This window comes from Apis laboriosa, unplaced genomic scaffold (genome assembly GCF_014066325.1).
Source record: "Apis laboriosa isolate Shangri-la unplaced genomic scaffold, ASM1406632v1 scaffold5_cov152, whole genome shotgun sequence".
In the NCBI taxonomy this organism is placed as follows: domain Eukaryota; kingdom Metazoa; phylum Arthropoda; class Insecta; order Hymenoptera; family Apidae; genus Apis; species Apis laboriosa.
The window spans coordinates 1,080,826-1,096,831 of record NW_025223857.1 but is presented as its reverse complement, the minus strand read 5'-3'; the positions used below and the strand labels follow the sequence as shown (position 1 = coordinate 1,096,831).

The window sequence follows — 16,006 nt, the reverse complement described above, 5'->3', positions numbered from 1 at the left end:
AGCGATGGTTCGTAACTTATCGATACTTGATCGATAATCGGACAGTGGCGCCACTGTCTGTCAAGTATTACTAATTATGGCGGGCAGGACAAGGTGACGTTCGTGCTGTGTGAATGTGTTTACTTGTGAAAATAAAGGAGAGCAATTGCCGTGAAACAATTCGACGTAATTATCGTTTACGAAAGCCACATCACTGTTAAAATTCGATAATTCGAAGGTATCGTAGTAATTTTCAACTTTAAGATTCAACACTTTAACCTGAAAATAGCGGGCCACAAACCTTCAATATTTCGGAAGTACGATCGATTCGAGAGTATGCACTCGAAAAACGTTTTAGCTTCGAAAATGATCGGTGAATAAACGTTACATCATTAAAGGATGCTGATTGAAAAAAATTTTATATTATATCTCTTTTCAATCGGAAATATATATTTTTCTTGCATTTTGTTACCAAATATTACGTATTATTATAAAAAAGAAATAGGTTAAGAATTTGAGATTTTTTAACAAACGCGTCATATCGATACATAGGCTATATAAAATTAATTCGTTATTTGAAACTTTCTACAGTTTTTCTTCCGTGGATTACTTCGTTATATGTCATTTTCTTCGTGTTGGATTTTATTATCGAATAAAAAAAAAAAGTAGAGAAACAGAACCTTCCTATTATGTTCGTTTCGAGTGTGACAACCATTAAAACGTTTCACGATGGTGGTGCAGTATCTGGACAGAATTTTATCGTCGATCAAATACTTCCGACCCAATTATTCTCATCTTTCTGAAAGCTCGAGAAACAACATGGATGCATTTTTTCATTAACTCCTTCGCGTAGATCGCTGTTTCGTGTAAATACAAACTCATACTACATTCTAACATTCTTCCAATAATAATCGTATTTTTTTTTTTAAACAGAATAATAATATCGTTTATTTTCTTTCATTGCAGATTTTCTTCGCCCAAGAAAACTATCGATATTCTAATTTTCCCAATTTTAATCATCGGAATCATCCTCGAACTTGACACGCTATAGGAAGATCCACGATACAAGGAAGAAGATCGCTTCGATCCTGAAATCGGACGATGAAGATGTGATCGACAATTCTTGTCCGACTACGTTCCCCTGTTTAAGGGATGTCCTCCTCCGCGGGCACGAGCTGCACCGACGCCGAGGAGGACGCCGAGGATGTGGAGAACGAGGTGGCAGGTAGCGCGCAGTCGTCTAATTACTTGCCGTCGGGTATCCGTGATAGCGCGCGCGATCACCTGGAAGGACTGCGGTTAGATGGGTCATCGATCGTGCGTCCACCAGCCGAGGACACTTCCGCGAGCCCATCGTTGTCGTGGTCGGTGCCTCGATAAATCCGGATCATCGCCCCCCTCCACCTCCTCATTCGTATCCCCTTCTTCACGGCCGCCACCCGTTCATTCGTCCACGACGAAGATCCACGGCCCAACACCAGCTTCTCCCTCATCACTGGCCACATCCACGAAGGACGCGGAGCTGGGGCACGCGACAAGCTGGAGGAGGTGTGTGAACGCTGGTCGTTGGACCAACGGAGGACCGTTCGTGTTCAGGTGACGATAGAGACGTCTAGGTTGCAACCAGGAGGATCCTGAAATCGTCCGAGATTCATTCTGGATAATTCGCGTTTTACCCATTGTATTTCTTCTTTCTTGTATTTTTCTCTTTCTTTGTTCTTTTTCTTCCCCTTCTCATTTTTCTTTCCAATCTGATTCGTGTATTTTGTATTATATACGTATATGTATATATATATATATATATATATAGAGAGAGAGAGAGAGAGAGAGAGAAAGAGAGAAAACACTGGACATCGCGCTAGAGAATCGTGAAAGCTTCTATCTGTCCGATCGTGGAAGATCGAAGGACTGTGGAGTCACGAGTTTGAAGATCCGTCACACTATAGATCGTGCGAACTAACTCGGCAAGGATTAACGCGAATGTGCACGGGACAATTGGTTGACGTTTGATAATACCACAGTGTGTGTTTGGTAAGGGATAAAGCAGATCGCCACAGCGGTTGTTCTCGTTTGGACCAGTTCCAGGCGGATGTGAAACCGCCGACAAGTGATATTACGGCCGATACCACAATGGTGAACTATCCTCGGATCATGACATTCAGTTAGTGATCGTGTGCATCCCCACGTTGTTGCGCGTGTGCATTTGTGCAGCGTAGTAGATAAAAGAAGAAAGATAGAAGGAAAGAGGGGAAAGAAGAAGGGGGTGATCGATGAAAGAAGGTTGTCGTTGTTGGACATGAGGCGAGGGAAACAGCACGTGTTCGTCGTAGCCAGAGGCTGGACGAGATCCTGATAGCCGCAGCGACCAGGATCCGGGATCATTCAAGGAAGAAAGGATGCCAGGGGGGCGCAGGGGCCTGGTCGCCCCGCAAAACACATTCCTCGAGAACATCATACGACGGAGCAGCAGTCAACGTGAGTAACTGCTACACGAGACTTTTGCTTGGTTTCTTTTTCCAATCGATCGATCATTCCACCGAATAACGAGTCTTTTCCTTCGTCGATTCACTGCGCACAGATAGATGAACCGGAGGGAAACAGAGAGCGAGAGGAGGAAAGCGAGAAGAGGAAATGGAGACGAATCGATTCAACGACGTTTTGCATAAGAATTTATGGGATTTTCTCCGAGTGCGTGCTCTTTCGTACTTCCCTTCTCTCCTTCCTCTCTCTCTGTTTCTCCTCGTTGCGGAAATAGGTCAAGCTAATAACTTTACGTAACCGCGGCAAGTGTAGAGAGATAAAAGTTACCTCCGTATAACGAGATTACTCGCGATGACCATGGTAGATTCCGCTTCGTTACACGGTTTAACCCTTTTGATACACGCGGAGGCCGTCGAAAAGTGGACATACTATAAGCCTGTGTAAAATGATTACTTACATCTTGTCTATTGACTTTTGCATCCTTATTTATACAATTGATGAAACAACGATTATTCGATGTTTATTCGATGATGATAGAATCGAGCAGTCACGTGTGGCGAGTGCGTTGAATTTTTAATAAACAACAAAACAACATCGCTTACATTTGCAAGCTTCAAATTATTAAAATGATAATATTTAATTCCAAACGCGATAAATATCAATATACGCGACAAGAATAAATATAATTATAATTATACTCGTTAATGAAATAGATGATAAATAAGGAGAAACGATTTTTGCAAATTATTCGCAAATATCGTTGACGGAACATTGTTGTATCGTTGTTGTTCACTTTTCTACCTCGTCGAGGGATATTTAATTAATATAATTGGATGAGAAACGTGTATTTTACGATATCTGTTTCTGTGCCTTTTATCGCGTTTGTTTGGATTCACGGTACACGTGTGAAGTAACCGAACGTTAATTGGCCTTCCTTTAAACTTAAAGTGCACACGACCGACTTTTTTGCGATCATATATTTTTCCTCGTTTCTCGAATTGAAAATGTGATGTGTACTGTGCGTTCGTAGGAACATGACTAGGCAAAGTATACACTCCATTCCCCCTCTCCTGCCATCAGTATTGTTATTATTGGTCGAAGAAAGTGACAAAGATCGACGATAGATATATCGAAACAGAGTGAAATAGAATAATTACACCGTTTCTATTAGTGTCAATTATAAACAAGCAAAATTTATAAACAAAATTTCTTTGATTAATGTTGTAAAGTTATCGTTCTATTTCACTTTATCTACGATAATGATATATCCATCGTCAATCTTTGTGACTATCTTTAGTTAATAATTATAATACATGTCAAAAGATATGAAATGACAGAGTGAAACTCAGAGTTAAATATTAAGGAATTATTGAAAAATTAATTAATTAATTAAGTTTCGAATAAAATTAATTTAAATAATAATTTTATTTCAAATAATATTTTTTCTTATCTGTTATAGTCTTTTATATAATCTCAATATATTTGTATAATCGCATTTCTTTGCTTCTTTCCAACAACGAACAATACAATCGAAAAGTCATATGCGTCGAGTCTGAGCGAAAAAATTAATGGAATAGAATAAAAGAATTCTATCGGAATAGACATCGAAATCGTATCTTCCATATTTTTAATGAAATAATCGACAATGTGCAATTTCATTTCTATGAAATATATTCAAAAAGTATTTTCTTCGAAAGATTGAGAGTTTCCTCGATGGCGAGGAAAAAATTGTCGGTTCATCGGCGGTGGTCAAAGGTCACCGAGGATGAATAAACCGTTGCAAAAGGGTTAAACCAAGTGTAAATGCCCACGGCATTGACCCATTAACCGATAGCATATCTCAGATTCTCAAGATCCATGGATGTGGACATGCCTGTGTCTGGAACCTGAATTGAATTATAGCAACACATACACGTAATGAGAGAACACGTCTTGATGAAATTATCACGTGGTTTCACATAAATAAGCATGAATTCAGGGAATGTAGAAATCATTCAAATTTCGATATTCGTCGATTGGCTGGATAGATACGACGCAATGTCTACTTTATTTCAGACTTAACTACTCGTTAGAAACTGACCGGCCAGGTTGCCGGTTGCCTACGTACAGGCGTTTCTAGCATCAATTTACAATAAATTGCAATCGATATTTTTATAATCTAATTTTTACATTAATTTCAATTAATTTCGATAGAATTAACTTTTAAAAACTGTTGTAGCTGATATAATCTAAAAATTTCGATATATCAGAATTTTTACTTTCAAATTGTTTGGAATCTCTTTGTCTTCGTATCAAGAAATTAATCGGTTAAACTGGTTGCTTACGTACAGGCTCTAATATCAACTTATAATAAACTGTGACCGATATTTTTTTATATTTTTAAACTTTTATTTTTAATTTCGATATGTAGAACTTTTTAAAGTTGTCTAATATAATTTAAGAACTTTGACATATTAGAATTTTTACTTTCAAATCGATTTGAAACGTTCTCGTCTCTGAGACCAACTCGTTGGAATTTCATCTACTTGAAATGTAGAATGTCCGTTAAGTTTTCGTATAATTAATTTCTGGAGGCGTTTTCATTCCCGCATATGAAACCGGAAATGACTCGATCACCACCATTTTAAAAGCTTAGATTCTCGAGATTTTTAGTATCGTTTCTCGATATTTCTTTGCAATCGGTGACAAACGGTCTGACTACCTTGGGGAACAGACAAAGATAGAAAATATTGGATGGCTATAAGAGCGACTACGTACCTCCAGAGGCTCGTATCAAAGAGTGTTCCATTTCGATACGACTTTGGGTTACGGAAATGGTAATGGTATCGATATCTCTGAGAATTTTTGCCAGCTGGCCACCGCTATATAACGTGAACTTTCGGTATTTCGTTATCTTTATTATAGGTCAATACATGTGACACCCCGTTTCTCCAAATAAAAGTTTAGTCACGTCTAGTTTTCTTAATCCAATAGAATTCTTCGATCTTCCAATTTTGTTCCAAATTTGTCTCGCTTCTTCGAGCCTTTCATACCTCTTTCACGATTTCTATTTTCATTAATACTTCTGAAGTCTTCTTGGATTCAATTTTTACGTCTCGATAAAATATCATATTTATAAATTCTCTTTATCTATAAATTTAAATTAAACGCGAAAAATTTCATTTATAAACTGCAAGTATTCAAGTATTAAGAAATTTCGAAATCTCCATGCCCTTCACTTCTGTGATCAATTGTAATTAAATTTGAAGGAAGGCTTGGAAAATTTCTTTTTAATGACAACTATGACATTTTCCATTATGCAGAGGCATTATACCCACGAATATGAATTTTTCTCGAACATATCTCAACAGTGAAAGCCCGAGAACGAAAATCTTGGTCGATTCAACTTCTGGAAAGACAGGGTTTCGAATATTCCTCAGAGCTGTGAGTATAATCCCTTTCCACCTATCCCTCACAGTTTCTCCACTCCGCTGGGACGCGAGATCATGTTGTCAACGCGGAAGAAGGATTCGATCTGTTCTGAGATCAACACGTTCAATTTTCGATTGTTCTACGAGGTGTTGACATATAAATTCGAGGTGGAACGAAAATATCAGATTCAGACATTATATTACATTTATACATCTAAAAATTATTTAACTATACGTATTAAAAATTAAAAATTAAAAATTTAAATAATGCAGATGATATGTGAAAAAAGACAAAGTATAGTGTGGATAATAATATTTGAGGAATAAAGTAAATATTTATTTAAGCTCTTTTTTTTTTTGATAATAAAAATTTGACTTTCTCTTATAAAAAGTACACAATTTTATATATATGTAACGAACAAATATTTTTTTAGTGGTTAATGAAAATATTAATGAAATAAATTTAAGTAATTTTAATTAAATAATTTTTTATCTTTAATTACATATGGGTTAAAATAATAATAATGATGCAGTTTTTTGTTCGGTTTTGTACATTTAAAGAAAAAGATTAGTTTCATAAATATTAGGGAGGAAGAATTGAGAAGAAATTTCATTATTTTTTCAATATATAATTCAAATCTTTAAAAAATGTTTTAAAAGCAGATTTGAAAAATGGATCACGAGAAATATTTTAAATTAATAAATTATACGTAATAATAAAGCTTTTTGTCGAAATTAAAAGTAATAAATTTCTTCTCTGCATTATGAGAAATATAAAAGACATATAAAATCCATACTTTTAAAATTAAGATAATTTTAATTTTAAAAAAATTTTCCATTCAATAAAAATTATGATAATTTTTCTATTTACATACGATACACTTTTACACGAATGAATGCTTTTAAAAATAAATATTTTTTAATTTGAAAAAAAATCCTCCCAACTTCAAATAAAAATTTAAATTTTCTCAAAAAAATCCATCAAAATTTGATAAATCCAACAAATATTTTTCGTATAATGTATAGAAGAAACATCGGAGGTATCGGTGTACTTTATCTCGCGCAAGAGCGTAAACCACTTTCCCTCTCGTTCGCACTTCTTTTCGCGGTCCTTATACACAGGTTGTTACGTCCTCAATTCAAACGTGCCGGGAATGAATTAACTAGCGACGAGAGAGAGAGAGAGAGAGAGAGAGAGAGAGAGAGAGAGAGAGAGAGAGAGAGAGAAAGAGAGGAAGGGAGAGGGAGAGAGAGAGTTCGTCAAGAGTCACAACAGTCACGTAGCCTGCTCTCGCGGTGTTTTTCGTCCTCGTGGAAAAACGGTTCTGCGACTCTCATAAGGGAAGGAAGGGGCAGGTATGCTCTGATGTCGACTTCTTCAGGCAATTGGCCATTAACCTTTCAACAATGTCGCTAAACGGACGAGAAACGGTAGAGAAGAGGGCACTAAGAAAGAAACCGAGTTATATATCAACTCTTCGTTTGTTTCTTCCGTTTTTCCCCCCTTCTTTTCCGTTTTCTAATTTCTCCTTCTTACTTTACTTGGAACAAATAATTTTATAATTATATTCTTTAAAGAAAGAAATACATTTTCAATGAAACACTTTTTTAATATTTATTCATTTTGATTTAATTTATTTGATTTAATTTATAACGTTAATAGTGATAAAAGTATGTTCTTTTAAGTAATTAGTATTGATCGTTTCAAATAGTGAAGTATCGTATTGTACGAAATAATTTAGATTACCAGATATATATATATGTGCGTAATAATTTCCTTTGCTAAATACTAATAAAAATAATGATTCGTCGATTCATATATGATTTCTTTCTACAAAGTTTTTTTGAATCATTAGATTTAAAAAAAAAAAAAAAAAAATGTAGGGTGGGTTAATCCGCATCGAAGGAGAATCAGAGTTACTGAATGAGTCGAGACCAATTAATTGCCCGGATATTTCATCGAAGAACGATCCGGTTCGATCGTTGAAAGGAAATTTCTCGTACGACGTTAATTTTCAACACCAGAATTAAACACGATTGAGATTCCAAAATCTCTTTTCTTTCTCGAAATCTTTCTATCTTTTCGATCTTCTCGATTTCTCTTTTTCATATCATAACTAATTTCTTATGTATAATTTTATAATCATTTTATCAATTTTCTAAATGTTTGAATTCAACTAACAAAGGTATCTGGATATATTTACCTCTTTTTTTTTTTAATTTTAGACACACAGAAACCATACTTTAAATTTGGTCCAATATTCGATATTTATAAAATGGTTGGAACTTTGTTATTTATCGTTACGGATCATTGGAATTCCCTCGTAACTTTTTAATTAGTTTCAACCTGAAATTTGCGCGATGAAAAAATTGCTAAAAGTGAGAATTTAAGATCCAAAGAAACTTAGGATAATTAATTGATGTTCAATTTTGGTTAAAAATACAATAAAGGATTAAAAGATTTTTTCAAATAAATTGAAATTGATACTTGTTGTTGAAAACTTGCAAGGATATTTCAGATAGTTTTCTTTTATGCTGTAGAAAAGTTTGGTTAGGAAAGCTTGAAAAAAATTCATTTTTATTTCTCAAAATTGAACGATCTTTAAACAATAAATTTTATTCGAATTAATTTCTATGATATTTTTAATAAGATGATTTTTTCTCGCAAAAATGATATAAATTAACAAATTATTTATTAAAAAGATTCGATTATCAAGAAAAGAACATATCGAACAAAGGGATACCTGAAAGATTGATTGTTCGATGCTCGTGTTAATTATCATCGAGGCGTGATTAACGTCCTAGAATGAGGCGAATAAGTGGCGAGAGCTACTTGTTAAAGCGAGAATGAATTAATAAACTGTCGAGGAGAACAAGAATTTTCAACGAACTTTCATAATTGCGTTAAGCGATTGTAAAAACACCTTAGTGATCAGGGATATTAATTTCTCCTTCCTCTAAATCTATTAGCCACAGTACTTCCGAACACTCTTTTTCTAAATAAATGAAAGATACATAAGTCACGTATCATAAGATACTATTGATTCAAGAATTCGCCATCTAACTATTAAAATCGATTATATTCGACTATTGTCGAAAGGATCCGAAATCAGATTCGTCTTTATGCAAGATACACTTCGTTCGGTTTCGCTCAATTTCGTTCGTCTTCGTACGATCTTTTCCGATCTCACCCGAATTTCTCCGACTCATTTCGAATATTTCATACATGCCAACGTGTGTTTTTAAATTGAATGGTTATTCGATAATACGTGTATTTTTCTCTTTTTCGAAGCTTTACTTCAGGATCTTCATTTATTAGCGTTTATAAATCTATTTTTTTAGTGCGAGGATGATTCTACGATGATTGATCGAAAGAGAATACACGAAATATTCGTTATCGAAAGAATTCATATGAACACGTGATTTTCAAAAATCTTCTTTCGCTCGAAAATACATTCTTTATGATTTCGATTATTCTTTCCTCGTCTCCTTGATATTTGCAAGGTAAAAGCGTTTTTTATTTTCCATTGTTAAAAATTTTAACTTACGTTCCGTTTCGAAATTCTTTCGTCTCCTCTGGTTTAAAAAAGCAGCTGCTCACGGGCATCATAAATTTCCAATAACATTATTCTTGTATCAAAATATAAGAAGAATCGTGATGAGTTTTTCTTTCTAGCACACACAATATTGCGACGATATTGTGACGATATTGCGTTATCTTTATTATCGTACTTATGGAGAACGCAGAAATTGATGATACGATCGTTATATGATGTTATATAGAATTTGCGCGGAGGATGGTTAGTGATTTTTCAGAGATACGATCGAAACGCAGCATTGGTGACCTTTCGCGAAGGCGGATGCCGCGCGTATTCAGTCTTTTCATCCCTTTGTGAGGGATGCAGGAAATTTTCAATAGAAGTACATAATGCTTTATCGGCTCGATAAACTTGCAGGTATTTTTGGAATCTGTCGACAATTTCTTTTTCAATTGACGATTAACCCCTTAACCGGTTGTGTTCTATATACATGTATAAACTTATGCCGAGAAAAATGATGTACAAGTTAATATATGTATCTTAATATATTAACGAAACAAAAATATAAAAAAACTTATTTATTAAGTTATAACTAGATATAGAAATATTTATACAAAAATATTGTTGCATTATAATATTTGAAAATATTTGAAATTTAAATTGCTTCTTGGAACTCAATAAATAAAACTCAATCGATATTTTTCTATACTAAAGAAATTATTCTTTTGTCTTTTTTGAACTCTAGAATCAATTCACGTGTATATAAACATTCTAGATTTTCTTCATTTTTATTCTTGCCCACACGAGATCCGTAACGTACGATTTAAAGCGCGTGGAACCGGAAATAAAGAAATAAAAAAGAAAGTGAAAGAACGGAAGAGGAGAGGCTCGTGCAAAAATAGCGGAAAATTACCATGAGTGCGAACGTGTCCGTATCTCGCTGTAACTTACCTTTTCCTCCTCTTTCTCTTGCGAGGAGCTACCGTCCATACGCGAGTGTTTGTACAGTTGTTGCATCACGGAGCGCTTAATAATTCGAGAAGACGGAAGAGAGAGAAAGGAATACGCGGCTATGTGAAAAATTGATTACAACATTGGGACAATAATATCGAGCCTTTGGGGCTCGTGGAAATCGTAGGAAACTTTATACATGTTACGAAAAAATTAAAGAGCCGTCTCTGCACGAGAATTTACATTTTCAACTCAAATGGAGAAACTGAATTCGTTACAACAGTAAAGGGCAACGGAGTCCTGTTTCCTCGCAACGGTTATTTGTTAGACTAGAGAATGTTGAAGTTTTCGATAAAAACTATTCGTTTCCCCGATCAAATGTTTGCCACGCCGATTTTCATGCCGATAAAAATACAAGGTTCTTTTCTCTCTCTCTCTTTTTTTTCTTTCGTTTATTAAAGAAATTTTCGCGCTGGACGATGTGTATTCTTCTTTGTTCGATTGTTTCTTTGAGAAACAAGAAATTCGTGCGGTTAGCATTCTAGAAAATATTGTTTCAAAGTTTTTCATTTTTTTTCGATTTAATTATGAAGATAAATAGATCCAGCTTAATATTTTCAGAATTGTTGAAACTATCGTTCAAAGTTTTTCTTCGATCTTCACAATTTTTGTTTTTATTTTGATATTCTAAATAATAATAAAAGCTAATAATTTTCTAACATTATTCTAAATAATTTTCAAAGTATAAGAAATTCTTATATAGAAGAATTGGATTATTTATGCAAATAGAACATAGTGTTTTAATATTATTGTTAAATATCGACAATTTACTAACCTAACTTAACCTAATAATTTCTTAATTTCTTTTTTATAAATTTTTTATAAATTTTTAAAAGAATTGTTCTTAACATAGAACAATTAAATTATTTATAAATAAAACTGTTCCAATAGTTTTTAATTTCCTAATTTTTAAATAATTTTCAAAATACAAGAAATTAAGTTCTTGGAATAATAATAACTAGGATAATTGAACATAGTATAATTTCAATAGTTTTGTTAAAATATATATAATTTAAAAAGATCATATTATAGAAGATTATTTTCATTTCGTTTCTCGTTAATAATATCTTGTCAATCACGTTAGTATCAATGTCAGTTGATGCTGCTCTCTTAATGCACTTTCCACAACACACCCACTCGCCATTCTTATAATACTGGCACATGATATCGATCGCAATATATACACGGTTCGCACGTCGATCAATGTAAATTTTTGTTCCTCCCAGTTCTTCTAGGCGTGGTGAAGATCGTATTCCATCGACTCGGATCGATTCTTCGAACCATTTTTCGATTGAAAAATGGTTTAACGAGATATTTCGCTGTTTTCACCTTAAAAATAAGGCTAACTTTCATTTTAATAAATATACATACAGAAGAGTATAAGTAAAAAATTGATGTTTTAAACTTAATGTTATAACTGTAAAAAAAAAATTGTCCAATAATCAATCTGATTTTAAAGAATGAAATCTCTACTTTCACAGTCCTTAGTTCATTTTTTTCAAAGATATTTTTATAACAATGTAGCAAAATAGAAAAATACAAATATTTTCGTATCTCAAAAAACGTTTAAAAATTCATTTGATTATTGTCATTTGATTATTTCATTTCATTATTGTAAAAACAATTTGAAAAATTTGTTTCGTGATCGAATGCAGAATTAAATTGAAATCTTTTTTTTTTTAATATTAATTTAAAAAACAATAAATTTTTATCATTATATTCAAAATTCAATAATTTGAAGAAAAAGAATTATACGAATTTGGAAGCAGTTATTGCACCCTTTAAGAATGGCACTGGCGGAAGGATCTTCATCGATAACCTTGAAACATCGTTCATTACTGAAGGTATCCCATACAAAGTAGGTAGACGCATATTTTTTTCGCGGTCGCAATTGTTAACTGTTTAATCGATGACATCTATAGGCAAGGACAGACCAGTCGATTGAATAGATAGTGCACGCAGCGGTAACAATAGTAACATTAATGGCAACAGTAGCAAAGCTTAACCAGCCTTGTTACCTCGATATGCATCAAAGTGGATCTAGCCGTACAAACATTTAATATACAAAATATCTTAATGTATTCGTGAAATATTCGAACTCTAAAAACTAGAATAAGAAAGTTCGTATACAAAGATTAGAGAATTCCACGAATATATGAACCGTGAATCCTATATAATTGCTCGAAAATCGGGATATAAATTGGACACTTGGAGAGTAGTGAAATAGACTTTTAATCCCAATATGATTGAATTAAAATTCGAAAAGAGTACCAAAATTTGAAATAGAATGTCATACTTTTCATAGTACGTCAAGGAATATTTCGATATTAGAACAATAAATTAAACATGTAACATTCCCTGCAATAAATAGCGGAATTGATTCTTCATTTCAATATCAAGAAATTTTTTTTATTCCATACTTTATCGAAACGATAAGCATCAGACACATATAATTACTATAAACCTCTATATACAATTACTATAAACCTCTTTTCCAATTTTCATAACAATCACATATGACCCTGATAATCGACGTTCAAGGCCTCGTGCGAACTAAGCAAAATTTATACGGTGGTTATTGACCAGTTTGTCGGAAAAATGAACACGGTCGAAGTACTTACTAAGGTGAACGGAAGAAAGATACGAGTGTAAAACGGTGCAGAGAAGCGAGAGAGAGAGAGAGAGAGAGAGAGAGAGCGATCATCAGTGAATGCGCAAGAGATAGAGTGAGAGGCGGGCGAAACAGGAGATCGGCTGTTTCCGCCTAGTTTCGGTTCCGTCCGTTGGGTCATTGGGTCAAATCTTCGGTTACATGGGAGTAGAGCAGTACAGTATACAGGACTGTACGCGTTCACAATGCAAACTTCAACTGTTCGCGGCGCGCGGCCGGCTCGTTATTCGATGCACCACTATTTTTAGAAATATACCGACCGCCCTGAGTGCCAGAGAACCCAGAGCGGCCCACGACCCGACCGGGTCGAGACCGAATAAAATATGAATAACCGAGACACACGGTGTCCCGTGAATCCCTCCCCGTGTTTTCTCGAGTTTCTTCACTTTTTCTACCGTGTCTCGTGTTCCTACGTGTCGCGCTATATTTTAATCGAAATTATTTGCACGTGTGGTTTTTATATATTAACGATTTTCAGAAGAAGAATTAATTAAGTTTTAAAAAGAATTTCTTTGTGTTTTTAAAAAAAATGCAATACATGGAATAATACTATGTATTCGTCATTAATTCGTTTCGAAGAACGGAATATTTGATTTGAAATGAATTAATTTTTTCAATAGAAAAGAATAATAATAAAGGAAAAAAACGAATGATCAATAAAAAATTTTCAGCTTCGAATTGAATCGATAAAATTTTTAAGCGGAAATTTAATTTTTATTGGAAAACTATAGCGCCGAAAAGAAACTTAAGACAAGTAAGAAACTTTTGGCAACGAATATTAGATTTTTTGATAAATATCGAAGTATTTTCTCATCGTAATAAATGATACGACGAGTATAAAGATTCTACTGTAATTTTAATATTCGAAATAAATAAGATAGATAAATTTAATATATTAACTGCTAGTAATTTAATCGCGTGGCGTTAGTGTCGCGTTATCAGTGTTTCTAACGTTCATTACGAAATTCTCTTACACGAATACTTCTTTATCTATTAAAGAATAAAATTAAAAATTGAAAGATGATATAGTCTGTTTCGGTTTCATCGATTTTCGAAGAGAATACCGAATTTTCATCCATGATTCCACATAGATATCTGTAGTACTCGAGGGTTGTTAACCTCTGGATGTCGATGCCAGCCGTTCAACTGGATGTCGCCTCGATACGAAATCTGATCGAGGGCAAATGTTTATCGGCCTGTCGGACGACTCGGCGAGAAAATTATTGATGTTAACCTGTAGCAGAGTGAAAATTTCAAATAATATTGATCGAAATTATTAAATTATTCTTCTCTTCTTATAATATAGCGTATATTAATTTAAAAAGAGAGAGAGAGAAGATAAAATATTAGAAAAAAAATAAAAACAATTGAATGATAACAATGGTAAAATATTTTACAGGCGAAAGAGTTAAAAGCAGAGATGATCACGAAGAAAAGAGGATAATGTTGCCATATCGAGAAAGAATCCTGATCTGCTCAAGTAGTTTCGATGCAAACTACTGAGAAGTCTTAAAAAGGAGGAAATTTACAGAAGCGAGAAAGGGATCCAGGTTGAAAAAAAAAAAACTAGAAAAAGAGAAAGAGAAGAAGAAAAGAAGGAAGATAAATCATTAACCTATATATTAGAACGGAACGAATTATTTGTCGGCCATTGTGAAAGCATGCTAAGTAACAGGATTTTTCGATCGAATTAAACAACGCCTCGGTTGATGAAAATTCAATGAAAATTTTCACAATAAGATTCGAATATCCCATATCTTGTCGAAACAGAAGATGGAATCGAAAATTATCAAGTTATTCGAAAGAAGAGGAATTGAAAAAAAAGAAAATTGGAGGACGAAATTAGGAAACGAACAGAAGGATTTGTTCCTTCCGCCTCTTGGATATCTTCTTGATTGTATTAACGATTTATTAACATTATTTACGAGCACGCTCGAATTTCCAATTAACGCCGGTCCCCGATCGGATTTGCCCTCTGCGCCACCAATTTCTCCAATTAAACGCGTTGCGAAATGCCGTTACATAATAGATCAATTAACAAACGATGTCTGATTCGTATAACAACCCCAACGTCCACGTGTCCCTGGAGAACGTGCCGCTTCCGTTCTTCGATGCAAAGTAGTATAATTTAGTCCATGATAATAATCGTCGTCGAATAATACAAAAAATCTAAGATAAATATTATAAATCAGTTTTTTTTTTTTATCGAAGAATTTGTATATATACATATATACATGGATGAGATCGATCTCTGCGTCGTTGCATCGACAGATTTTCTCTCGTTTTTTTTAAAGGCGAAACGTGACCGGATGTTATTTCCAACGAAGCACCGGGGCGACACTGACAAACTGCTATCCGTGCAGAGAGAATGGAACGCATTATTCTTCCTCCGACAAACGACTACCTTCATGTACTTATCCTCTTCTCCTCCTCCTGCCTCGATGATTTTACGTACAAGGTGTTACGTACAAGTCGACAAGGCTTGAGAAGGTAATTCCTGACGCGATTTCAAGCAAATTTTCCCTTTGCGAAAATTTTCGTTTCGCCTTCGTTCACGAGTTATTGAAGAAAAACACTGACCAATCACGGCGCACGTGACTTGTCTCCTACGTCCTATCCAACGCCGCGACGCGACATGATACGCGCGATGTGATTGGCCAGTATTTTTCTCTGTTTTCACTCGAAATCACCCTCAGGAATCATCGATTAATTCTTGTCATAATTCGATAAGGAATATTAATTATATTTATTGTAATTATTATTTAAACTTAAAATAACATTTTCCACGAAATATTCCCTTCAGAGGAAAATAACGAGAAGAATAATTTGTCAGACTTTAAAAAAATTACAACAATAGACTAAATCTTCTTGGAAATTTACGTGGCACTGATTCGAAAGCGTAAAGGTTAGCGTGT

The 16,006-nt window shown here is 34.1% G+C and overlaps 1 protein-coding gene across 11 annotated transcripts in view; it reads left to right on the top strand.

Annotated features, from left to right (window-relative positions):
- Positions 1-16,006, top strand: part of LOC122718000 (potassium voltage-gated channel protein eag) — a 67,373-nt gene that overhangs the window by 5,826 nt on the left and 45,541 nt on the right. For 9 of the 11 annotated variants that reach the window (XM_043942625.1, XM_043942623.1, XM_043942622.1 and 6 more), the window contains exon 2: positions 946-2,454. In XM_043942625.1, coding sequence (XP_043798560.1) covers positions 2,376-2,454 — 79 coding nt within the window. In that variant the 5' untranslated portion in view covers positions 946-2,375. Of the gene's footprint in view, positions 1-105; positions 218-945; positions 2,455-16,006 lie in introns of those variants that run through there. The other 2 variants (XM_043942617.1, XM_043942616.1) reach the window with 2 other exon arrangements.